Source organism: Fistularia commersonii, chromosome 20, assembly GCF_037954325.1.
Source record: "Fistularia commersonii isolate RoL2024-O1a breed Wild chromosome 20, RoL_Fcom_v1.0, whole genome shotgun sequence".
Classification (NCBI taxonomy): Eukaryota; Metazoa; Chordata; class Actinopteri; order Syngnathiformes; family Fistulariidae; genus Fistularia; species Fistularia commersonii.
This window is the reverse complement of record NC_141303.1, coordinates 9,907,785-9,935,483: the sequence shown is the minus strand read 5'-3', so window position 1 is coordinate 9,935,483 and position 27,699 is coordinate 9,907,785. Positions and strand designations below refer to the sequence as shown.

Sequence of the window (27,699 nt, the reverse complement as noted above, 5' to 3'; positions counted from 1 at the left end):
CAAAACAACTTCGGTGAAAAGAAGAGAATATGAAGTTTTTCACTGTGCTCATGTTGTATTATGAAATATAGTGCATGTGTACTATGGTGGACAACATCCATGCAACCCAGCTATTGCTACATAGTGATACACTCTAAAAGCATCCAAAGTTGGGGTAGTGAGGGTTTTGGGAATATTCCATGATGGAAAGAGTGGAACAGCTCACCCCCCCAACCCCACCCCCTCCTCTAACTGAGCCCCCTGCCCTAATTTCAGCAGTATAGCATAGAATTCTTCCCCCATTTAATTTAATGAATAACACACATCACTCTATTGTTAGACACACAAATGAAGATGGAGAGCACACATTCAGATGCCACAGCATAGGCTTTGATCTCAATCACTCTTATTTCACCATCACTTATACTCAAAGATCCTTGGTGTTTTGACTATTTAAACACTCCTAAAAATACCATGGGCCCACATGGGCTCACAGTTGGAATCATTAACACTGATGCTGAGACAGAAATAGGCGCACTGTTGACTATATGGTGTCATAACAATCATTGAGAAATCACTCTGTTGTATTGCTCCCCTTCAGATCACCATCCAGTAAAATTCTCTAGAGATTCAAGTTCAGTTGCCATGAAAGGATTTTACAAGGAAAACTGTCTTTAGTTGCCAAACATGGACAAAGTCCACTGAATTAGGAGGAGCAGACTGCCCATGAAACATTGCACTTTGTATTTCATTGTCTTGTGCATAATGTCCTGTTGTCCTGTCGCTGTTTACCTCCTGTCTGTACAAGGTGTAACTGTAAACCGGAGTAAATTTTCCTTTCCTCTCTGTATGTGCAAACATACTTAGCCGTTAAAGCTTATTCTGATTCTGTGCAATGCAATAAACCAAGAAGCCGCACTAAGTGGGTCAACGACAACTAAAAACGTGAAGTAAAAACAATATATTTTGACTATATATTATCAAGGGAGGTAAACCACTTACATGAGTTCTGCAGCAGGAGACTACTGAAACTGCCATTTACATGCTTGGAAGTGAAGGGAAAACTTTAAGTAGTCATGACACCAAAAGCCATGTGACAGTAAGTAGGAGTTACTTTTTTTACTATCACTGAACCAACATCATCAAAACCAATATCATATCAGACTGTACTTTTGAGCTACTTAACATTATTATCATTTTCATACCAAACACAGTTTAATCCTGCTAAAAACACACATAAGGCTCCTTTCATATGGGTTTGGCATTCTCCAAGTTCAATATGTCCAAAACCAAAATATTGCTGTAGCATTTGAGCAAAGACTGAACTGCACTTTGACACGACTTGCATTGCAGATACTGCACATATTCATAGTTTAACCATGATATGGTGTATTTGATCTTGAATTTCCCCAACTGGGATCAATTAAGCATTATCTAATGGTATTAAAGTAATAGCATGTAAAAAAAAAGCTGGGCATCTTACTTCTTCATCTGGCAGCACGAGAGATGAGAATTTTGGTTTGTTGGCTTAGGTGTTGTTATTCAACTGCTGTCTGTGGGTTTTGCATGTTTAGTCACTGGAATGACTACTGATTATACCATTTGCCAGAGAAGACCAAAGAAAAACCGGAAACTGAAATTGTGAAAATTTCTGAATTTTAGGAGAAGTGCATGTGATGCTATCCATATAATAGTTGAACAACAGGAAAAATCATTAGCTTCCACAAACAAATAAGTTAAGTGGAAATTATTCAGGAATCCTAAATTACTTATACCCTGTAGCGCATACTGGTACCAAAAAAAAATAAAATAAAAAGAAAGAAATGTTATCCCAAATACAAAAAATTAATTAAGAGCAACTTTGGTTACATATTTAGCTCAAGTGAAATTTTTCTTACTGGTGCAGTTTATCACTATACGATACCACCGACAGTTAACACATCTTCTTAGTGGATTTTTATCAAAATTCAGTGGAATCTAATGTTGTATTAAAGAAGATAACTTTGCTAAAACCTTTGTCCCTCCATACAGACAGGCATGACCTTTCATTCTGAAAGGCTGGTTGTCTGATGCAGCAACTTCAACAATGCCTCTCGAACGCTGTAATGTTTGTATTTCCACGTGTTTATTGGCTAGATGTGGGAGAGACTGGCCCAGTGTTAGAGTCAGCACAGCCTCATCATTATCTAATGTTCCACTGGGTCAACAAGGATGTGGCCAGAGCTGAATCATCAAACCATGCCGCCCGCCTAAACTCACTCCTTCATATCACAGTTATGAGGTAATGGGATGCAGTTATGTTTGGGTGAGAGTGCTGCTGAGGTCATCAAATGACAGTATCTTGTGAAAACAGTCAAGACACTGACGGTCATCTGTTGTTGCTGACTATGGAAGAGAGAGAGAGGGAGGAGATAGTGGTAGTCGATACAAGGGGCACAAGCCTGTTGTAACATGTATCTGAGATGATTTTGACAATTGTGCTATCTTCAGTAGAAGGCAACTGTTCTATGTATGCTATATGTTAGATAATATCAACACATAGCAACATTATAGTTGACTGTGAGCTGAGGGATGAATGACAGTGTGATGAAAGATGAAGTATGATTACCATCAACTGAAAGCAGCACTGATTTGTTTTGTTTTCTCTAATCAAGTTTCCCATCATACAAATTTGTCTTTACCTGATCTTGTTGCGCCTTGTTGATTGAACTCAATGGCATATGTGGTTGGACAAGAAAAGACAAATTACATGCATGGACATATGCTACAAAAGACAGGATAGCAATAACACTGTCCCATTTCCATTACAGAGGCTTTCAAAATGTCCTCAAGAGAACAGGACACATGAGAAGATGTATCTCCAGGAATGAGCACTTTGCCAATGTCACAAGGGCAATGCTAAATCGGTTTTTAACAAGAATAGTAACTGTGGAAACCAGAAAGAGACATGTGCAACACATGCGGTTGAAATCAAATTAAACGTCACTTGATCATTCGCAAACATATAGATGATGTGAAGACTCAATTTTAAAGTCAACTGCAGACTACATAAGAAAAAAAAAATCAACCAAAAGCTTGGAAGTATTGTTTGTTAATTATTTCCTCCTTTATTTAATTTCCACTAAGATATCCCTTGCCCTTATTTTCTGGATGTTAAAATCTACACATGGGTTTAATCAAAATAAACTTGGGCTTGCAGGGAACTTTTTGGACCTTGGGCAACATTCTATGTGTATTTACCATGAGAGTTTGGTTTATTTTAGAAGCCACCAGAAATGATAGGACTGAATTGTAAGCTATTGTTCTACAGAGGACATTCCCATAACAAAATAACACACCAGCAGACATTTCTCATTCAATGCCCTGTGATTTGTTGCAGGCCTTTACACACCATTGCTCCCCTTTATTATCTTGGTAAACCCATACCACCTGCTTGATATAACCCTTGTCTGTCATACATGCATCTGTGCCCTGTCATTGTGAGGTAATTAGAGCCCCAAGTGAAAGTGAACCACAGGGAGCATCTTTCAGACAATAAGTAATACTTGGCTGTTCCATAAACACAGAGCCGATGACTTAAGCATGACCATATTCAAACTGTAGTGTCCATGTCTTTGGGGTCAGGGTGTTAAAGTGTTTACAAGGCAGAAGGCATCAATTTTTCATCCATGTGTTGACATGGGCATGTGAGGAGTCATATTAGTGGTCAGACCTGAGCAGAGATAAAGATGGTCAAGTCTGAGTCTGCCAGCATCAGCCTCTCATCACTCTTATCATCACAAAGACACCTACCGCAAACACAATCCTGCTATCAAGATAATACATTCTACCTGTTGCTTAGTCTGCATTGCTTCATCTCGAAATTAATATGTGAGTGAGTATTGTTTATTTATGTGTTTATTTATTTTTAAATTATTTTATGATGCGCCCAAAACTATCTTGTGGTGTCATTCAAGTGGGTCATCATGTTGTGATGTCCATCTAAGCGACATGCCTATGATATTACTTTTTTCTTTAGCATATTTGTGCATATGGTCTATCAACTGGTAATTGATGAGGTACCTGAAGCTGTTCATACTTCTTTTGTATGGAATTTTAGATGGAAGCTTATTGAGAGAATTGTGTAAAAAGGTTACAAAGAAAATAATGACTGTGGTGCTCGTAACTTGGCTGGAAGTGCTGTAATATAGTGTTTTAGTTTTCTAAAATTAGTAACATATATAAAACTTTGTTGAAATTTACTTGTGTTGTCATTTGAATAACAGGGAAATACTAAAATAAATGAAATAACCATTTCTCCTGATGAACAAAAAATAATCAGTATTCATTAAGATATTACTTGAAAACACTGAAATTGTACAAAAAAAAGTATTAGAAATACCAAAATCTCAAATTCATGTAATACTGTATTTTAGAAGAGTATGTCTGCAAGAAAACTCATGACATTTCTCTACAAAGAACGCAATAGACTGCTTGATGGTTGACATTGAAATTAACATTAACAAGTTTAGCAATTAAATAACCTTGTGTAATACATTATTGTTTTAAATAATGACCAAATTGTAATGAAAAAGCTTTTCTTTGTAGTATTATTGATCAGCTATGATGAACTACATATGAAATATGCAGTATGTCTATATCTAAGATAAGGAAATTTGAAGTAGTTAAAAAAAGTTCATCACATCTCTTTCTGGGAGAATCTGTTCACTGGCTAGTGGACTTGCCTGGCTGTCAACTCTGTCTGAGAAAAAGATCTATGGAGCATATCTTGAGCTGCTGTTCTACGGCCTTGGGAGAGGGTCCGTACCGGTTGACCAAGTCCTGCGAACAGTAGCAGATACCATCTGTACTGGCATCAGCTCCAGTAAGTCTCCACCTCTTTTGTTCGTACTGGAGTGAAGGCTCAACCTCGTCCAAAGGCCCAGGGAGGACTGCTTTCAACAGCAAAAGACAGTTTCTGGTCGACTCAGGAAGACAGGTAAAGTTCCCAGACACAATTACATCAACCATGCTCAGGCCTGACATGGTTTTGATGTCTGAGGCAACCCATTAAGTGGTGTTGCTGGAACAGACTGTCTCCTGGGAAGACAGGATGGAAAAGGTACAAGAGAGAAAGAGGGCCAAATACGGAAGAAGTGTTGGACTGTGTGATGGAGTGTTGGACGCAGAGGTGGAAGGTCCGCTGTGAGCCTGTTGAAGTAATCTGCACGGGCTTTACATGGCATTTATTATACCGGGTTCTGGGACTCTTCTGAATCTGAGGGCAGCAGACACTACGAGCCACCAAGAAGCTGCCGAAAAAGCTTCCAGGTGGGTCTGGATTAAGAGGGGTGACGAGTGGCGCAATTAGCTACTTGGACACAGGCTGGCGCCTGATCATACCCAGCCGGGTCAGATGGAGAGGGTGTCTGATGATAAGACCCGAAACATCCAATGACGCCAGGTCCTTCACTGACGATGTGTCCAGGTTGCACTCCGAGGCGTACAATACACCTTTTCTTTGAAATCCTACAACCTTGAAAAAGTAACAAATAATGCTCTACACTGGGTCATGACAGACAATTGCCATCTCAGTTTCTAGTATTGCTGGACTATTTTCATTCCATCTACCTTGTAAATCTCTCTGGTATTAAACGGCTGTCAGAACCTCAGCTGTAGCTTACAGAATTCACAAATGTAATGTGATCTGCAGTGGCTGTGTCTTTCTACATCGAGGGGTGTATGCGGGGTTGACAAAAGACAGACTCCTACGAGTATATGCACACTACGCTTGGGTCAGCACTTGACACAAACACACAACACAGAACACCTTATTTCCAGCTCATGAATTTTGGCCCAAAAAGGGGAAGACAGGATGTATTGATTGGCAAGGTGGAAACAGGAGAGGCAAAAATGAAGGTTTACAAATGATAGCTGGAAAAAATGAGGGATACCAACATACACATCTGGTAAGCTGACAGAAAATGAGGTTTCAGTAAATTCTAAAGGAAAGTTTTTATATTCAAGGCTTTTAAAATATAATAAATCTGCTCAGTCATGACAAGCTGTTCTTGCTGGCTCTTGCTCTCCTTCCTCACTGTGTTTTTTTTTTTTTATTCCTGAAGAAAGTATTGAATCAACATTCAATATATTCTGTAATATACCTTTAGTGCATTTGCGTTTTTATAAGCTCTTGTATGTGCGCTGCTCCTTTTAAGTTCTCAGACTGTGTTGTTGCCATAATACCACAAATACCAGATCCTCAATAACCGCTTCAAGCATCAACAAATATTTTGGGCATAAGAGTTATCCCACAATCTGCCTGGTTTGGCTGTGGCAACAAGCAGACTGACAAAGACCTGAATCCACAGTGGCCTCACTAAACAATCAGAGCTTGGAGGTCTAGCCTCGCTGCAGTTGATGAATGTCATTACACACAGTGATTAAAAATAAACACATGGGCAACTTGTCCAGCTTCTGAGAGTGGGTCTAAGGATGGAAAGTCCTCATCTGATGGTTAAGCAGGTGAGTGAAACCAGGAGGTTTATGAAAAAATGTACTAGAGACAGAGCAGTGGCGAATTTGAGTGACAGCCACACAAACTGTGTTCAGCGTAATGCATTAAGCAAGTTCAAGGCATGCTGAAGCCATCATTGAAATGAAAAAAAAAACAAAAAAAAAAAAAACGTAAATTTCACTTTCCTTTTTAATTGTTGAGTGTAAAAGAATGATTACAAAGGCAACTCACATTCTATTACTGGTGGAGGAAGGCCAAGATCTGAAAAGAGAAAAGGGCTCCTCAAGGCACAATGACACTTCTGACTGCAATTGAGTTAACAACTGCAACCCTGAGAATATAAACATGTAGTGTGGCATTTAATGAGTTTTTAAGCCTATGCTGAGTGAAATTTACGACATAAACGAACAACAAAGAAACAAAACAGGTGATTACACACAGACCAGAATCTGTGAATGAAAAAAGCTTTTCCATTCCCTCCTCATTGAGGATATTGAACATGTGCTCATCAATTCACTTTGCTCACTGGAAACATCTGAGAGGAGAAATACCTTCTTTTGTATTTTCACTTGCTGATGCATTTGTGAACATTTGCAAGTTTTTGCACATGGTTGTCATATGTGTGTATTACGGAAGCCATGATTACTGCAAGAAAATAATGCATTATCACGTCACATCAGCCACTGAGTACACTCAATATGAATCAATGATACACAAGTCAGAGGTTCCCACACACTTGTGATTATGTCCACCATATCACACTGAAATCACATGAGAGCACATGGGCCCGTTTGTACCAACATAAATGACCAAATGAATTAGTAAAGTAGCTATTCATAAACCCACATCACACACACATATATACACACACACACAGACACACTCACTCACACAGCCAAACTGGGCACCGGTGTCAAATTGCAGGCAGGAAACACATGGCCTGCAGGAAAAAAGAGGCAAAAAAGAAAAATGCCAAAGAAGGCAAAAGAGTGTGCCTCCCTCCCCCTTTCTTGCTCCATCATCTCTTCACCTCTGGTAAAGAGGAAGAGGAACACTGAGACTGTGGTGGTGTTTGGAGGATGGATCAGGGGCTCTGGCTCAAGATCAGAGTGATGGAAGGTCTCTAGGACGTTTTGAAATCACAGCCCTGCATGACTCTTCTGTGCTGGGAAAGGCTGGGATTCAGATCCTTTAAGCCTGTTTCAGACGCTACATCCGAAAGGCTGAAAAATAATTTCAGCATTTGGAGGAACTGCACTGCAATCAAATGCTGCTTTTAATATTAACTCTGCCACAAATGCAAGTGGCCAGTTATACATGGGGGGGAAAATGTGGCCTAGATTATAATTTAAATGTATTTATCTGCACACAAGATCTATCTGCCTGTGTGTGAGGACTTATTAATCCCATGCATGAGTGGGTGAGTGAGTGTAAATGTCAGTGTGATTAGGGATTGAATGGACTTCAACTGACCAGGTTCATAGTCTAAGAGCTCTGTGATTACAATCTTTGAGCAGAGGATTCTTTTCACAGCAGATTCAGCATGTTTCATAGCAGAGCCTGTGAGGGTATTGATTGTGCTTATCATGCAACTGGAGCAAACTGTTTGTGGCAGAAGAAGGGTTATTTACACAAAAGATCCCAAAGAAGATGCTGAAAATGTCTAACTGGAAACAGGATGAGATTTGCGAAATTCTTTGGACAAAGGCCAAGACTAAGAACTGTCAAACTGATTCAGGCATCAACACAGGCCTTGGTAACTCATGACTCAACTGCACTCTGGCAATGGAAGTATAGCTTAACCTGAATCAAAGAAAAGGTAAGTGGACACAAAAGGCACTAAAGAGACAATGCAACTACCAGATGAGTTATCAGAATAAACAGAATGGAACCAACTTCTAAACATAATGCTACTTTGGCTTGTGCAAATCTATCTGGGGCTCTTGTCACTCTGAGAAGACATTTCTGCCAGGTCCTGGCTGCTTCATGTTGAACCCAGAGGCCCCCTTCCTCTCTCACAAAAAGTAAACTGAGTGTTTCCAGGATTTGTGATCACACCAGAGAAAGACAATAACCTTATGCTACACCTGTGAAAGGGAAACGCTACTGAAAATGATATCCACCAAAGTCATGTTGTCAGGCTAAGGATACTGCAGTTTGGATAATGACATACAGATCCCGGTGATTCTATTACATTATGTTATGGTAACACAGTTTTCTGATATGCTTGCTCGTATCAACATGCAAACTATCAAAGAACTGTAAAAAAATAAGAAGACTGATCAATTCAAGTTGGACATCTGCAGAATTCACTTATTGTCAGATAATGCAAATCAAAAATCAAGCTGGTTTCTAAGCCAGGTCTCTGTCACATATATTTATTCATTCTTTTTAATATTAATGAGATCATTTACTTTTGGTGAGGTTTGCTGCTCAGATATCCTTCACCGCTCAGAGTTGGACACCATAACACTGAAAATACCACAGGAAGTCACCTTCCTCTCACACATCCACTGCCTGATGACTGATAACCTATGACCCTGAAATCACCAATCACAGATCAATATTTACTTGAGTTAGGTCACTCTCCTCAGAGGGCACGCTGAGAGGTGAACTGTTGCTGGTTGTTTGAGCTTGCGATCCATCAAGTGTGTGTTTCAGCTCTGGTCAGTTGTTTGGAGAATCTCTGAATTTTATCACAACGATGCTCTCACACTGTTTGACCTCATTTTATGTAAAGACAGTGTCTCTCAGGTTACTGCTCTTTGAAACACAGCAGTTACTCTTCGTTCTGATAATCAACCAGGGGAAGAAATCTTGATGGACCGAGTCAGTCAAACATTTACTACATATAGAAGTTGTAGTCTGAAATAGCATTGCAGCAAACTGGATTGTAGGTTTCTAGTGCATGTATTTGCAGGGACAAATTTGAATCTTAGCTATCTACTTTACTTTTTTTGTTTGAAATACAAAAATGTATTGTGTGAAAATGTTCCATCAGACATAGATAATTGAGGAACACACACATATCTCATCAACCAGCAGGTAACTGCAAACCCATCTGTAGCCCATCATTTAATGCTTCATTCAAAACCCTGCACAATAAAATCTATAGACATGATTAGGCGTGTCAGCTAATTTCTAAAACCTGAGTAACAGCACCAATAAAAAAGATACTGAAGAAATAAAACTAAAAACACATGTTTATAGTATATTTAAATGTACTATATATGGGCTTTAATTAAAATGAATCGTCATTAACTTTATAGCTTGTAATCCCACTGCTTCACAAGTCAACCTTCATAGGACACAGGAGTTTTGGGCTTTTTGAAAATCTCAAGACTTCTAAGAGTCAATAAAGCACAAGCTCTCCATGTCTCTGCTAACCATCTCTGTAAGTGTCAGTTTTAGAGGTTTCCTTCTCTGTGAGACAATAAAATGTAATCTTTTTGAGTTAAATGCTATTGCACAAAAGCATATGTTAAACATTCCAAATGTTTGACATAGAAATGTTGGACATTCCAACAATTTAGAATACATGGTTCAAATAGCCCTAACTCTCTATAGAGATAAATGGTCTCTTAATTCCATCTTTTAGCAAAATCACTTAAATTAAGTATCTCACCCCAGTTCACCCCAGGCAGCATGATTTTTTGGGTTCATGGACATCTTGCTTCTCAGAGCAAATTGGGTTTAATGGGGGCGAAGCAGGGTAAGCAGGTGGAGGAGGGAGAGCCCAACAAGGAGATGACTGTATAAACACACCACATGCTTCTTCATTCAGTTCCTATGAAGAGAGTGCTGGAAGAAATACTTTCATCCACTGATAGTATTTTTGACCCCAAATTCAAAGCTTGCAGCACATAACATTTATGCATGCAAGGCAACACATCATGACTTACAGTAAGTCTACGCAAGCATTTTATAGTAGTGCCATTGCCAACATACTTTTCTTTAACCTATGAAGTGAGAACAGTTTTTGGTTGATGTTATCCAACATGACATGTAGACAAACATGGCCAGACAAGTAAGTTAGCTGACTTCAGAACATACATGGAAGGGTTTAATTCACATAACAACTATGCACCTGAACACTGCCATTTTTCTTATTTCCTCATGGGAAACACACACCAAAGGGGCTTGTTCTGTGACCAGGCAACCAAGGAGAGGAAATTAACTTTCCCAAGTATTAATAGTACTTGAAAGTCATTCAATAATTCCTCTTGAATGCCTTTCAAAGTGCAGAGAAAAAATGTTTCATCGACCTACTTAAATAAAAACTCCTTTCTCTGCATGTCACACTTGGGAACTGGAATCATCATTTAACTCACTGTGCAATAATATGATACTTTTGGTACATATAGTAGATGACAAAGTAGTTTTATAGCAATAGATATTTTACAAGACAAAAAAAACATTTCTAAATTATCCAATCACAAAACTTGAAAATGAGAATTGAATTTTAGTTTTAAAAAAATGGCAATGTAAATGATCTCTTTATTACCTTGTGGCTTCAAAGCACTTAACACTGGATTACATTCACCCATTCTAACATACTCATGCATTGATGGTGGCAGAGCTGTCATGCAAGGTGCCAATCACACCACGGGTGGCAACTAGGGGAGCATTTTGGCATGCAGACGGGAGGAGTCAAGAATAGAATCACCAACCTTCCAGCTGGAAGGATGCCTGCCCTACCAACTGAGCCACAACAACCAGCTTATGTGTAAAACACACACAAGCAATTGCCATACACATGTTAAAGAAAGGAATCTATTGAAAAAAAAGATATTTGGAATAGGTCAATCCACATCATATTTGCAGTATTATGACGTATCTCTGCTTCAGGATTTTCTTCCAACCTAGTGGAGGATTTAAATTTCTGAATAACACAATTGCACATTTCAGTTTAGACACCAATAGGGTTCCAAGGCGGTTAGAATGCCACAAAACCAAACTTGAAGTTCCTAACTCATTGTGACTTCAACTATGCAATCTAACTCGACGACCAAGAAAGCCACTCAGCTTTGAAAATTGTTTTGAAACAGGCCTCAATGTAAGTGAAATGCTCAGCTAGGACTAGGGGGTCCCTGGCAGCAAAGACTTGGAAGAAGATTATATATGACTAATTTAGGCTGGCTGAGGCCACACTACATACACACAAAAGAATAACAGGGTAGTGTTCAGGGCACTTGCTATGAGGATGTATAGCTTTTATTGAGATAATGGTGGCAACCTGAGAGGCAGGAGAATCCCATAGCCCCCCTTGAAACGCTGCTTGTTAGTGCAAATGAACACCAGCAAGGTTTTTGGGGGAATCCACATCTGCTGCGTTGTCTATTCAGAAATCATGTATTTGCCAATGCAGTCCAAAATGAGATCTGGTTTGATTATTATTATTATGTATACTTAGAGAAAGTCTGATTCTGGAAAGAGCAGAATAAAGAAAGGAAGGAAGGAATGGGGGAATACCCCTATAGGAGAGTTGGCGCCATTACAAATCAATGCAGGGTTTTAAAACACACAGAGCAGAGAACATGAGAAGAGAAGGATAAAAATCAAATCATGGAAGGGAGGCTCATCTGTTCTGCGAGAGAACCAGGCCAAGACTTAATGCAGTGCCAGGTTCCATTCGGAATAGACAAAGTAAATAGGACTTGATGAAAAACGGCGAAAAGAGGCAAATGGTTGATGGAAAGAGTGCTCCGAGCAGGAGGAAGATTAACCTAGAATAAGCTATAAAGTTATGCAAAGGAATTGTAAGGAGGGGAAAGAGAAAGAATGGGTATGGGTCTGTGCATCTTGTGGTCTGAGCAGTCAGCCTTATCTAATGGCTGTACACAGATTTATACAGATTACTGCAGCATTGTCAAACAAGACTCCACCGTGTTTGAGAAAGGGCTGCAGTTGAGGAAAAAAGAAAAACAGATTAAGAGAGGAAGAGATAAGAAAAGGCCAACAAAAGAAAGACAAGACCATTAATAGTTCTGTCACAATTTCTCTTAAAAAAATCTCCAACCATCAAGAAAGATTATCTGAGATAATGAACACCAGCCAGTGAACATCCATCTCATGGAAATGTATGTTGAAGCTGGCGCGATTTACTCGAGTTGCTGTTCCTGTGCTCTAAGCCTCTGGCCTACCGGCTCTTCTCGTAACCCAAACCACAGACTAATTCATAAATTACAAACAAAGAGTCCCTTGTGGTTTGGGAGGGACTAGGAATGGTGTTATAGAGGAACAGCTACGTGTCAATTGGGGGAAACCTGGCCGAGAGGGAGAGAAAGGTGTGGATGCACGGACACAAAAACAACCTCACAAGCTTACATTTGCACAAAAAAATAGAATATTGACCAACTAGATAACCATATGCAAATGTTCTGCCCTTACACAAGAGTAAGAAAAACCCATACAACATTGGGGAGCTGTCCAAACACTTTAGTCGCTTAATAAATGAGCATACCAGCACCATTGAGGATGGAGATCTCTCACTGGGCCTCTTAGTCCTGTTTACCAAGGGTCTTCAGACAACAGTTACACCCACAGTTGTCTGGCGCTCAAGCCAAGTTTATTGGGGAAATATTTAAAAAAGTGAGTTGTCAGAGAGGTAAATGCTCCAAAAATAACAGCCAAAACTAAAGTTAGCCAAGGTGTCCAATTGCTTTTTTTTCCGGTCCAATTTTATGTTGTATAACAGTATTATATCAGTTTGATATTTTACTAATAAGCAATCTGTGATTGAAACCAGTTGTACTTATTTGATGAATTCTGTACACAGATGTTACTAACACAGAATAAAAAAACTATGTTTTTGCCTGATCATTTTAACATGATTATTCCTCAACCTATTTTGGTACAGTTAGAGTCAATGGCTTCTGGTGATAGTTGACGGGATTCTGAGGAGAATCTCTGCTGCTGTGGTGTTACCTGAAGTTGAAAATAAAATAGATCAAATGTATTTGGCACATGGTGAATGGAACTCTACAAGTATAGAAAGCTATGCATATTAGAGACATTTGAGCTGACAAAGCTTTCTGAGACTACGATCAGAATGTTTAACCAGATTCTATTTTCCAAGGCTCACAAAGTAGTTATTTATATGAAACTGGGGGCTTTCAATGTATTTTTGTGCAGGTACACAGTTATTACTGTCATTCTGAGTGGTCTCATGCTGGTGTTATCTATTTTCTAATCCAGAAAATGATTTAGGCAAAAAAAACAAAAAAACAATTCTCTATTAGTTCCTTTTAATTCTACTGATAGTTAGAGTAATGGTGATGAACTGTGGTCAAACATATCCAGACAATAACCAAATGGACTGGACCCAAATAACTGAGATATGAGTGATTTATCTTGTCTGATAAGTTTTTTTATGAACCGAGACCAAAAATTTAAAGGGGCAGAAAGTGTAAATGATTGTGGATGATATCAATGTGTTCAGTATCCTCTGACCACCAGAATGTTGGAGAAATGTGACACAACATGCGTCAGCAATGTGTGACGGGCTCACTGAACCTGCTGCTCTTACTGTATTGTGTGCCTGGACGATAATTACAGTGGTGTCCACAGTGAATACCGGCAGCTCATTAGGACTTGAGGCGAGACAAGGCCATTCAGACACTCAGGGGAGTACAGACCTCTGTTATGGCTCTGTAAGACCCTGTATAGAACATTCACATCACATCTGAAAAGATCAAATCATCCTATCAGTCCATGTTGATATTTATAATACAAGATTAACTAAAATTAGTGGCAAAGATACAAACCAGAACATTATTAGAAAATAAGCATTTTGAAATATAATGGCTATGTGCTGTGCTTATGAAGTGACATCCCAACAAACAATAATAAGAAAAAGTAACACATGTGAACACACAATAAAATGAGTTTGAGTGATAGTAACTGGGTATGTGTAAGTGTGTGTGTGTGTGTGTGTGTGTGTGTGTGTGTGTGTGTGTGTGTGTGTGTGTGCAAGTCAGTATTATGCAGTTGCTCCTGTGATACCGCCAATTCCCTGTCACTTTTAATCCAGCGAAGCAACATGGCAAGTCTCACTATCAGCTTGTGAGCCGTTGCGTCATCGTGTTTTTAAGGAATCCCAAGAAATACATACGCACTTGGTGTGCACAATCATTCTGACATCAGGGATCCAGCAATGCTCTCACATCCTCAACATCAATACAGCACAAACATAGCAGGAGGTAAAATAAGATGAGGGATTTAAAGACCACTATATATAAACATACATACACATGCAAAATTGAATAGATGAATGATCTCCACGTGTCCAACAATAAAAAACTCTGATTTCAGCAAAAAGACAACCAAGAGATGACAAGTATCTACACACATCCTACAATATAAGCAAAATCAGCAAGAAAGCAACAGTTTGATATAAGCATGTTCAGATTGAGGACCAGGGGACACTTACAGACACATAACTCAATGAAGAGTCCTCCAGGTTCCGGGCAGTAACTTTCTCTCACAGTGTACGTGGGTGTCTTTCTTGTCAAACACTCCTACTCTCCGTCCCGCCAGGAGATCCGGGACTAGTTAAAAAACAAGCACTCACGTGAATACTCCACCATGGGTCAGACCAGAATGAGAGAGTAGGGCCAAAAAAGGAAAAGATAGAAGGAGGGAGGGTGAGAGGGTGGGAGGGAGGAAACAAATGAATAGCCCCTTTAAGAAGGTATGGTCCTTTACGGTGACTCCCTCTTGTAGTACGAGCAGAGTTTCCTTTGCTTTTCTTCTTCTCATCTGGAGAGAATAACTGGCAAAGAAAAGTGGCCCTCATGCATCTTTTCTTTTAATTTTGCCATTCCTTCCTTTTCTCAGAGAGAGAAAGTTAAAACCAGCTTTAGACAACAGGAATGTGACAGCGGGAGCGAGCGAGAGAGGGATAGAATGAGGTGGTGAGGGAGGGAGTGAAAGCATGTGTGTGTGTGTCTGTGTTTGAGTGTGTGAGAGAGTGTTAGGGAGAGAGAAAGGGTGCAGGAGGGGGTAAGAGAGAGAACGAGGGAGAGAGAGAGAAAGAGAGAGAGAGTGTGAGGCAGCAGGCATAAACAAACTGTCCAATGTCTACCTACAGAGCCCGCTACAAGTAAGCAGTCAGAGAGGTGTACAGACAAGGGAGGAAGAAAGAAGGGTTGCAATGAAAGAGTAAGGAAGGAGAAGAGTGAGTGAGTGAGTGAGTGAGTGAGTGAGAGAGAGAGAGAGAGCTGCTCCAGGAAATGACCTGACAATTTCTCACAGCTGAGCCTCAGAATCTGGTGAATAATAATAAAAACATGGAGCTTCAGAGTGTAGAGTATAGTGAATGTATATGGGTTTGACTAGTACAACTATTAAAGAGAAAGTTTGATTTTTCTATATTTTTTTCTGAAATTGACCCTCTAATTTTGTTTGATATATGTGGGTCAATTCTTTGTACATGGCCACTAAATAGAAACAATTCAACATAATTATCAGTTGACAGGATCATCACCGATACTTACTGATATGATAAAGATTTCAAAATACAGCCAAACTTTGTAAAATAGGAGCAAAACAGATTTGATGCTATGCTGAATTGAGGCATAATTTCTACACTTTTAATTTGTGCTATTTAGGTCAATTTATGAATTTACAGTGCTTCTTCAGAAATTTTAACCTGATGGCAGGCACATATGCACTGGAACTATTTCAACAGCTGAAGGGAGAACTTAAATGGCCAATTGCCTTCAGTTAAAGTGAAGATCTTTATCAATTGATTCTTTTCATCATTTATGGTTCTAAGAGGTGCATTTAATTTTACATTCCAGCAAAAAACACCACCTATAATTTAGTGTGGAAACTACATTTATAAAAATAAACTATACACATAAAAAAACTAAAATATACATTACTGTTAAACTTGGAAGCACAGCCAACCCTCTGCTCCTCTTTACGGACACATTCAAAGTATCATGGCAAAATTATAATTCCATTTAAAGGAGCCCTGGGAATTTCTTCCCCTGAGCCCCACCCCTAAACAGCCCCTCGACACACACACACACACACACACACACACACACACACACACACACACACACACACACACACACACACACACACACACACACACACACACACACACACACACACACACACACACACACACACACACACAACTATGCTGTCTGCTTTCCTCTTTCTCTCCCTCTGTCTTCATCCAAAACAGGAGGGAAACTGAAACCAGCCACAAGCTGAAAAGCATTACCCCCCCCCACTCCCCCAACATTTAACACACTCAACATACAAATAAAAACATGAACGATGGATCACAGAGAGCATAGCTTTGTTTCAGTGTCAATGTGCAGGGACACAAAAGCTGTACAATACACAGTTAACAACTCTGCAATCAAAGCTGGCAGTGAGGTCTCATCCTGAGCTTTGCTTATTTTGCAGTTTCCAGCCCAACAATGATGCAGTTGCTCATTTGGGAAAACAGGCCAAGCACAAACCACAGAACAGGGGGGAGATGTTTGTGTGTTTGTTCATTCAGCTTGTGCGCTCACTGTGTTGTATAATCTTTCAGTACTCGTTTTCTTGTGCGCATACATGTTATGTAAGGAGTTATGTATGTAGATTTGCATGTGTATATTTGTTCAGAAAGTTGTGAATGCATAATGTTGATGCTTCTTTTATTCTACAATAAACAAGCAGGCCAACAGCCGGGCCAAAGCCAAATGCAGAATATTCATCCATTCTTGAAACAATCTCCAATGTTTGGGGTTGGAACAGGGACATATGTGGCTTTAACCAGAGGCAAAGATGGAGACAACCACAAAATAATATTCAGGGAGGACCCCCTTCTCCACTGTCACACAGATGACTGTTAACAAGCTGCATTTTCATGCACATAGTGCTGAATAATATATGAGTGCTATCGTATGAGTCATAGTTTTAAATGTGAAATATAATTTTAATGTGTACATCCAGATCACTTTTCTTTCTTAAACTAATATCGAAATCAAAAGAAATACAAGTATAGGACTTTTAAAACCAAAATAGAGTTTATTGAGTAGTTGATGGGATGTTTTTTTTTTAAGAACAGCTGTCTGAGTCAGAGCTTTCGTGTTAATGCATTTAACTTCATTTAATCACTGATAGCACGATCAAAGCGTTTACTGCTCACTGTATTATCTCCGCATACCTCACTGGTTGGAACTGAGTTAATCATACCCAATGATAATGTCTCTTACAGTCATGCTTCTCTTGTAATCTTTTATTATCTGTGTGCTCTGTTGCCACATACCCATTATGTTTACGAAACAGCCAGTAGACAGAAGAATCATGGTGTCCAGCACTTACATAGTCTAATGCCTATTCTTTCCTTTTCACTTGGCACTAAGTACTATGATAAAAGTCAAAATGAATAGTTCTGACTTCAAACGCTGCATCACTGGCTCATGGAATAATGAAAATGACTGCCTACTACGGACACTCTTAACCCAAATTAGTCATGGATACTGTGGTGTGAGACAATGCTTTCTGTCCCAGTAGGACTTTTTTTGCACAATTATGCAAAATGACTAGGGGTTCAGAGCTAAAAAAAACACAAATGGTCACAATCACCATTTTTTGCTGATAAAACATTGCTTACAAGTACAAACATTTAGTGCATTATCAGCACAAATCACTGATAAAGTCTAGATAAACATTCTCATCATAACTTATTTTGTTTGATTCTTGCTTTTGTCACTTTTGCCACAAGATAGCTACAAACTCGGTTGTCTCAAAAAACCCTTGGTATCAAGATGAAGATATTGTCCCTACACGTAACCTGAAGTAACATTGTGTGTTATAAATCATATACAATTTTGTTTCATCAGAACTATTACTGCATTGAGGGAGAAAAAGTTCCAATGGCACTGAAGATCTACGCTGGTAGAGAATCACATAAAATCCCTAGCGTGTAGTCTTCATCATAAAGGAATTGAAAACAAAAATGTAAAAGCTCTTAAGAGGCAAAAGTAAATAATTATTGCTTCAGACATTTAAACAATTTCCAGTCAAGAACTCGTAAGTTACAGGCAAAATCATGGTTGATAAATGTACAATGACCTTAAAGTGTGATGTTATCAGTTCACTGTAGCTAATATGAAGATGTTTTTGAAAGGAGGTCCTGAAAATTTCGAATTCACAAAGGCCTAAAACAAGGCTGTAAAAACATTTGTTCACTTTTTTCTCGACTCCTTTGCATGCAGCAATTGCTGGAATGCATTACAGGATGTATAAGAAACCCACTGCTTGGGAGACCATGCTTTTCTTTACATGTTCATAACATTGCTGCAGTGATATCAGACTGAACAGGGGTTTTCTTGACAAATTTTTAAATTCCAAAACTTTCTAAGTGTTGTCTGCCTTCTCTAATTATGGTATATTCCAGTTATTTAATTTACACGATCTGTCGCCAATGTGATAACATAGGCACACATTTGTGTAATTTTTATCAAATGAAAATATTTCCAGGATCACTAACTTTTCAACACAAATCTCAACCAGAGCTCCAGGAAACAAATTTTGTGTCATACATCAGCTAACATGCCAAACCAGACTTAGAACAAACAAATAGAACAAGTCAATAAAAAAAAAAAAAAAAAAAAAAAAAAAAATCACACCTATGATGCTTCATTCACATAAAATATTGTCCATTTCGATTTTGAAATGCATAGTGCTAAAACTTTTCATGAAACCAATGTCATGGTCACCATAGCTACATGCTGCTGGCTGCATGATGTGGACAAGCAATTACACTTCGCAGGTGCACTATGTTAACATATGCATCTAAGCTGGGGTCTATTTTTCAGTGCCTCCGTTTATTAAATCTACTGATTATTCAGGTATGGAAACTGTCACAGGTTGCCTTGTTATAGTTTGTAAGTTGGTATTAATAGTAAAGTGTTGTGCGCTTTTGCAGATGCTGTGAAAACCATTTTCTCTTGTATTCCACTACATATTCTGTAAAAATTCAAGATCCCATTACTTTCCACACCAATCCTACATTCTTGCAAGCAGTTTTACCATCATAAAACCCCCAAAACTGTTTGAAGCAGATCAGTCACGCTTGAAGGAACTGTGAAAATAGAAGCGTACCTCTCATGTAGACTGAGATACTAAGCTGTGACTTCAGTTCTACCCTCTAGTCTTTCTGTGCCTAGAGAGTGGGCAATGATGAATGTAATAAAGAAAGAAACAAAATAATGTAGATGAGGGAAAACAACACAGAGGGCAAAGGTGACAGCATAGAGGTAAGCATGAATCCACAGGGACAATGGTATTTGAATAAAAGTGTGAGTGAGAGGGATTGCAGGAACTCGATAGAAAGAAAACAAAAAACAGAATATAACACCTCTACTCCTCTCCCAAACACTTGGCTTAAACTTCATGTCAAGGTAATAAAACTTCTTACAGTCTTCCAGAGACCTTGTGGTAACAGTAGGGGGGGGGATTAAACTAGATTTTAAACATATGACTGAATGTGTTTACACGAGAGCACCTATTGTAACTATTTGCACGCGTATGTGTGTGTGAGTGTGTGTGTGTGTGTGTGTGTGTGTGTGTGTGTGTGTGTGTGTGTGTGTGTGTGTGTGTGTGTGTGTATAGAGTGCATCCTGTCACTTGTCCTTTGAAAGACCCAGCAGATACTAGTTGATGTGAGTCACTGAGACAGTGCGCAGGGCACACATCAGCTGACATGCTGGCAAAGCACAATCCCACAAATCACCCCTGGCATCATCAAATCACCATGGCAACACTGTTTATGCATACACATACTTCAGTAATTAATTTTCTGACCTTTACAGGAATTTCGATGAGACTATATGGTGTAAAATAAAGTTTTTGAGCCAACGGGGAAGGGATGTGTGAGTTAGGGGGTGTTGTACAGACAAGGGGTCCTGACAGAGTTGATGTCATACCCTCACATTCAGTGCCTTTTATGGGTATTCATGGAGCCACAACAACCAAAAATAAAGCAACACACCGATATAACAAAAGCAGAAGACACACACACACACACACGCACACAGGTCAGCTGAGGCCCACACTGTGTGCTTTCTCACAGCAGTATTCCTAAGACTGCCAGCTGCGGCTGTTATTCCAGGGTTTCTGCAGAGTCAGGTTTGTATAGCAAGGCTGGGGCCACTTCATTCCTTTCTGCTTGTCTCCTCACTCACTACAATTACACAGCAAGGATCACGTTTGGGTCAAAGAAACACCTTTTCCAGGTTATTGATTTCTATTCAAGTATGCCAGCAGGGCTAAGCATGTACAATGAGACAAGATTAGCTTGAAGTATTGTTTTAAGGGTTTAAAGTTTGTATTTTCATGATCGAAATCTCAATGTTGACAATCAAATCAAAGACGATCAACACCCTTCTCTTATTTGACTCTAACGTACTTGCAACCACAGGAGTCTCACATAATGTTGACAGCGTGCAAATGTATCCATGACTTTTGGATGTGATTTGTCCAGAGAATAATTAAAAAATAAAAGAGCACTGAATAAAAAGTCGAACAGAACCAAAAGCATGAAGCACTGACATTCATTAAAATAAAGTCCTGACTTCTTCTCAGAAAAATATGGAAATGACTTTAAATGGGGAATTCATCAACACAAGGTCATTTGGCTAGGACTTTGACCACGGTATTTTTCTTTTAGTGATTTTGGAATCAGTGAGGTTTATAAACTAGTCCATATAAATGTTAAAGTAGAGTTTTATTCATAAAAAGTCTGTAACTTTGTCCATTTTTCATTTGTGGTAAATGGATTATTATATTTTAAAAAGTATTTGACTACTTTGGTGATCCACCCTTTGTTTCTTGGATGTATATCCTTTAGCTTGCCGCCTGAGGATGTGCTTTAGGGGAGAATAATGGCGCCCAGTAGCAGCTGCTGCTGGATCTCAACGCCACACTTCTGCACTAATATAAACACCTTCCCTGTCGGCTGCTCTGCTGACATGACATGAATGTTTGTGTGTCTGGCGGTGTTGGGGAGCTGAGGGATGTGTGTGGTGTGCACTGGACATATTTTTTTGCCATGGCCCTCCAAGTGACCCTCCAATTTGCATACCGGCCCAACAGGTCCACCTCAGACACCATAGCCGCCACCCTCCACTACTCCCTGTTGTGAGGACAAAAACCTGTCCCTCAACGTGGACAAGGCCAAGGACATGATAGTGGACTGAGGAAGGAGAGGAGACCTCATCAGCCATTGTTCCTCCAAGGTCTTGACGTCGAGAGGGTGAGCAGCTTCAAATATCTGGGTGTTCACATAAGTGAGGACCTCACTTGGTCCCTCAACACCACGCGGATGGTCAGGAGGGCTCAACAGTGGCTGTACTTCCTGAAGAGGCTGAGGAGGTTTGGCATGTCACCTAAGATCCTCAGCAACTTCTAAAGCTGCATTGTTAGAGTATCCTGACCATCTGCATCACCATGTGGTGCGGCAGCACCACTGCTCTGGACGGCAGATGCCTGCAGTGAGTGGTAAAGACTGCAGAGAGGATCACCAGAACCCAACTGCTTTCTCTGCAGAGCATCTACCACCCCACAGTCCACGGGGGAGCTGCCTCCATCGCCAAGGACCACACCCACCCTCAACATCGACTGTTCACCCTCATACCCTCTGTCTGGACAGGACAGGTACAGGAGTGTGAAATGCAGAACAACATGACTGAAGAACTTGTTCTACCCGGCTACCATCAGGATCCTAAACAGCTGATAATCATTCTTCATTCTGCACTTTAAATGCAGCACTGCACATGGAACTACTGCCACTTAAACTATACTCACTGTTGCACTTGCACTTTGCGAGTTGCACACCAAGCTGCACTCAATGCCAACACCGTTCATATTTATAATAATGTTTACAATACCTATTTGTTTTAAATACAAATTCAAATGCAGGGTGGACAGCAAAGTAAGAATTTCATTGCACAGGGAAACACATTTCCACACTGTGCATATGAAAATATACACTTTGAATCTTAAATCTTGAATTGTCAGATAGATTCCAAGTTGTTACGGATAACCGAACTGGGTGTGATCAACAAACAGCATTTTTAATTGAGACATCACAGCACTGACAGGATCCTGGAATATTTGTCAGGTCTCTTCAGGTTTAAACATTTTAAATATCTCTTCCTAAGAAATCCTCCTCTCCCAATCTCAATCAACGCATTTCTCAAGATAGGAACCCTCCTGTTGGGGGCAGTGTGGTGCAGGGTGTTAGAGTGGTTTTCTGTGAAACCCAATTCCCAGTTCCTCCTAGCCTGGTGAAGTGTTGTTGCACAAGGCACTGCTCTTTAGCTGCCTTCTGCTCATGGTGCATCCATGATGGGTTAAATGCAGTGGTCAAATTCAGCTGATGTTGTACTCTATGTATAAATGTATGTGACAATAAAGGCATTTCTTCCTCTAAAGTATAATTTGTATGATCAAAAGGGGGTAGAATAACTAAAATTTATCACGGGATCGTGGGGGCATGATTTGTTGATCGAAAATGTATTTCCGAAGATAGCAGGGCGAGAATCACTTCCATCCTCAAGCCATAGCTTAACTGTACTGCTGGATATTTCAAATCTCAAACAGGATATTAATGCACTCATTTTATTTTTACTAGCATTCTTTAAGGATCTTATTCCTATTTTGAGGTTTCAAACCTGACTGCAAATGCTTTAGTTGTGTGTTCCCCTGTCTTCCCAAGCTCCAATCCCAAATAACCAGCTAAGTGCTGCAATTAATCCATTTCCTCCACAACATTTTGACCTGTTCATTAGCTTTCTGCAGGCTTTGTCCCCAACACAGTCTGCCGCTCAGAAGAGACTGTGTGGCTGCAGGGCTTGCACCAGGTGATCCGTTATACTGCAGCTCTACGAGGGGAAGTCACAGAGGAAAGTTTAGAAGAGAGGCCTCATCTTGTTATAAAGTCTAAGGATTTGATGTGTCTCAGGGTAAGGACAGAACTGCACTCTGAGGAGGGAGGCCCTCATTTTGGGACTGAAACAGGAAGGAGGGGAGGAAGTGGGTAGATATTTTCTGCTGGGCATGATGTGATCAGCGGGGTTAAATTATAGGTTCAAATTTTAGCTTAAAGTTATCACTAGGCTTTACTGAATAGTGGAACCCACATATAGACAGGACTTCCTCCGCCTGTGTCTTTTCAACTGACTCTGAAGAGTAAGAATCTTGACAAGGCTTTCATCGAAACAAAAAAGATGATAAAAAATGAATAATGATGTATTGCAAATTGTTTGATTTAATTTTATAAATATAATTTTGAATGCCTTTCGTCTGAAACTGAATTTACGACTAATACTATTTATGAAGTAATTGTTACCAGTTAACTCCCGATGATATATCATCACATGTCTCATAAAGAAAGAATAAAGGAAATTAAACCTTGCATGGATTATTTTCATATGCAACAGTTTGTAAAACATTTATTTTTTCCTTCCTTGTTGTTTTAAGAAATACTAGTAACATATTTTTACAGCAGGCAGACCATTTATTATTTGATTGAGAAATCCATTACCATGTTGCAATTTATCTTAATCTAAACTTTATTCACTGGGGTTGCACTGCATTTTATGACACGGATACCAATATATGATACCAAATATGAATTACATGTAGTACCTATGACACTCTCATACAGTATATTATGTAAAACCATACTATTGACTGATAATCCATGAACCTATCTCATTTAACATTAACCTTACTTCTTCCACTTTTTTTGAACTGAAATTATAATAACACTGAAACTCACACAGACACTTAAAATATTCCCATGTGAATGTCCCGGCTGAAATTAACTGCGATGCACAGCTGGTTCCACTTATTTCCATTTGTATGTCTCTTTGGGAGAAACGCTAGGATGCATGTGCATCTTTAAAAGGTAAAGCAAAACAATTTTAAAAAGAAAGACCTTTATTGTCACATTTAGAGCACAACATCAGTGAAAATTTGACCACTGCATTTAAGCCATCACGTATGAACTATGAGCACAAGGGAGCTACTAAACAGTGCCAAGGGAGCAGGTAGGAGTTCAGTGTCTTGCTCAACAACACTTCAACAGGCTAGGAGGAGCCAGGAATTGAACTAGGAATGTTTGGTTCCAAGGATGACCACTCTTACGCTCTGCGCCACACCTTCCAGAAAAGCCCAAAAATCTTAGGAATTCTTTTGAGAAAGACCTCAGATTAGGCTTGTTTAACAATCTCAAGCTGCATTGAAGGGTCAATATTTTACAGATTGAAGAATGAAATAACCTAAAGGAAGAGGGCAGTGACACACATGGCAAATGTTTCCTTTTGAAAAGAATTTAAATGTACAATATCTGCTGATGCAGTCAGTCTCTTGAAGTATTTTCCAACAGACAAACAAACAAACCATAGGGGTGTCCTCCAGGGGGAATGGATGTAAATGAAGCCTGACAGAGGTGGCTGTGTGGAGTGTGTGTGATCTGTATGGGGACTGATGGCAGGTTCCAGGCCATTTGCTGCTCTGTTATTGCTAAGGAGCAAGTCCACCCCAGGGGCTGTGTGAGAAATAGGCTGGAGTTAAGAGGGCTGACAGCTTTATAAATCAAACACCAGCTGAAGCTGATAGCAGTTCTGAGCTATAAGTGCATGTGTTTCCCCCCATGTACTTGTGTGTGTGTGTGTGTGTGTGCGCGCGCGCGCGCACAATTAATCACAAATACAGGTATACACATTTTCCTCACTTAAAATATTTCTTGGTAGATTGCAGACAAATGTAAAATAGTATTTGCTCATAATGGAATCACACACACGCACGCACACGCACATGCACACGCACACGCACACTGTAACTCTCGTTGCATGAACATACTTTGTCTGAAATCATTCTTGAATTAGATTTTTTTGTATTATTAATAGAACCACACACATATGCACTGGAACACACCAAGTCATGCACAGACAGACATCCTCCATTCTTCTAACATATGCAGGGTCAATTCCAAGCTCACCCGCCAACAAAAAAGCATACTCCAAAATGACCACTTTGCTGGCACCTGGAGCAAACAGTGACTTCATGTTTATAGCAGCTACAATTTATTTACCTAAGGATTCAACTCTTGCCACAGCCCAGAAAACCCATCTTCTTGCACCTCACAGCATGCCTTCCTTATCTGTTCAGCAGCTAAACCATCCCATATCCTTCCTGGCTCTACCTTGACTGTCTGCCATTTCCTTATGAATACTCACACTTTTGCCGCTCCACCTTATCACTGACAGATAAGGCAGGTCAGACAGAGATTCATTCCAAAGGCCTTCATAAAATAGGTGAACAGTGTGTGTATTCTTGTCTTCACTGGCTGATCTCAATGAGATGATGAAGATTCAAGAGACAAAACTCTTTAATATGAGATTTAGAAACATTGTATCTGAATGTGACTACGCAGAAAGCTTGACACACTATTAGAAAGGCCAATTGATCGATTCTTGGTGTCTGCGTGTTTTGATGAAGTACAACCATGACCTGTCGGGGTAAGTCTAAGGATGTAAGGGAGCAGAAAACACCTTTCTCCATCATCAGTACAGGCATAAAGTAAAGTCAATTAATCTTTCATCTTCACTAAATTCGGGGCACATTGCTGTAAGAGCTTTGATAGTGTACAGAAAAACAGCTGTTGAATGAAAAATTAACAAGGTGTCATATGAAACAAATACAGCCTTTCTAAAAAGTGTAGATAAGAAAAGTGTTTTTATTTTTTTCAAGGGGGCAATATTTTCATTTTAATTTTAAAGGAAAAATCACAGATGGAATCTGCTCCCTGGAGGAAATATTATACAGTATGCTATCAAAAAATATCAGAAATACTTTCACTGTTTAGTCCTATTTAAAAGATCAACATAACATTGAGAAAGTCTAAGACCATGTTCGCTGAACCTAAAGTGATTTTCCTCTACCTCATCAGTTGGTAAACAATACCTCCTAGTGGCAAGAATATGTAGCCAATCACAGCCAAACAGTAATGGTGCGCCCGACTCACCACAGGTATAGATGACATTGAGGTACTTCCTGGTGCCTGAGTAACAGGGATCCCCAAAGTCCCTGGTGGAAGCTCGAACCAGGCAAGTCTTCTTTCCCTGACAGCGAGCTGTCAGGACCTGTAGAGCTGTGGATGATTGGCAGTCTGAGGGAAAGAGAGTGGGTGATAAAACAAAGCAGTAAATTATAACGTGCACAAGTAATTCTCTTTATCAAATATATGAAAAACAATCATTTCTGGAAAAAAAACAACATTTTTCTTGTCAGTGCAGAGTCTGTAACCCATCAGTGCAAAACTGATGAAATACATAACTGTGGAAGTGCTCATGTAACTGCTCATTTGAAATATAACAATGCAACAAAGTAGGTCTTTCAATTTCAGGAAGCAAACCTCCAAACCGGTCTTTACAGTTGACATTATACAATATTTCTTTAGACACAGTGGCTCTGTGGATGGGAACATGGGAATTTATGACCCCCCTCTAAAAAAGGGAAGAAAAGAAATCCTGGCCTAGTAATCCATGATAATCCAAAACTTCATCATTTACAGTTTCATGAGGAAACAATTTCTTTACGAAGCAACTGTGGATGATTTCTGCAAAGAGAAACTGCTGTTGAGTTTTCCAATTAAATTCCATGCTCTGACAGCAACAAGACAGATATTGTCGTCATATCGTATTCAAGAAAATCCAGATCCCTTTTACGCAGATCAAACTTCAGGAACTCATACAGGAACAAGAGAACTGCAGGAATTGCAGGAGAGCCATTTTATCTTACTCACTTGGTTATTTCAACCTTGGGGCACCAATCCCCTTTTCTCCCACCTTTAACAGTGGAACATTGCATTAACATTGGAAAACTCCACCTTTGTATATTTCTCTTTGTACCCTGATAACACCACCTATCAGCAAAGTCTGTTCTTACCCCAGCTTTTCTGCACTCGCCTCCACTACTGCTGACAAGAGCTTCACTGATTCTATTCAGTGACTCTGCAATTTTCCAAACATCTAGTCTTTGTGTCTTAATGACTGCAGAATAGCAGCACAAAAATTTTATGAGTCTCAGTTTCAGCATCGTCAATTAAATATTTCACAAGTCAGTTGGTTGCCAATTTTAAATGGACGAATTGATGCTATGACCCAAGTAACAAAACACAATGGCCATACAAACTTGAT

The 27,699-nt window shown here is 39.6% G+C and overlaps 1 protein-coding gene across 1 annotated transcript in view; it reads right to left on the bottom strand.

Annotated features, from left to right (window-relative positions):
- The window catches only part of eva1aa (eva-1 homolog A, regulator of programmed cell death a), a 65,185-nt gene that overhangs the window by 10,312 nt on the left and 27,174 nt on the right, over positions 1-27,699 (bottom strand). Inside the window, exon 5 of the mRNA XM_086166976.1 lies at positions 26,526-26,669. Within this exon, the coding sequence (XP_086023102.1) occupies positions 26,526-26,669 (144 nt within the window). The remainder of the gene's footprint in view (positions 1-26,525; positions 26,670-27,699) is intronic.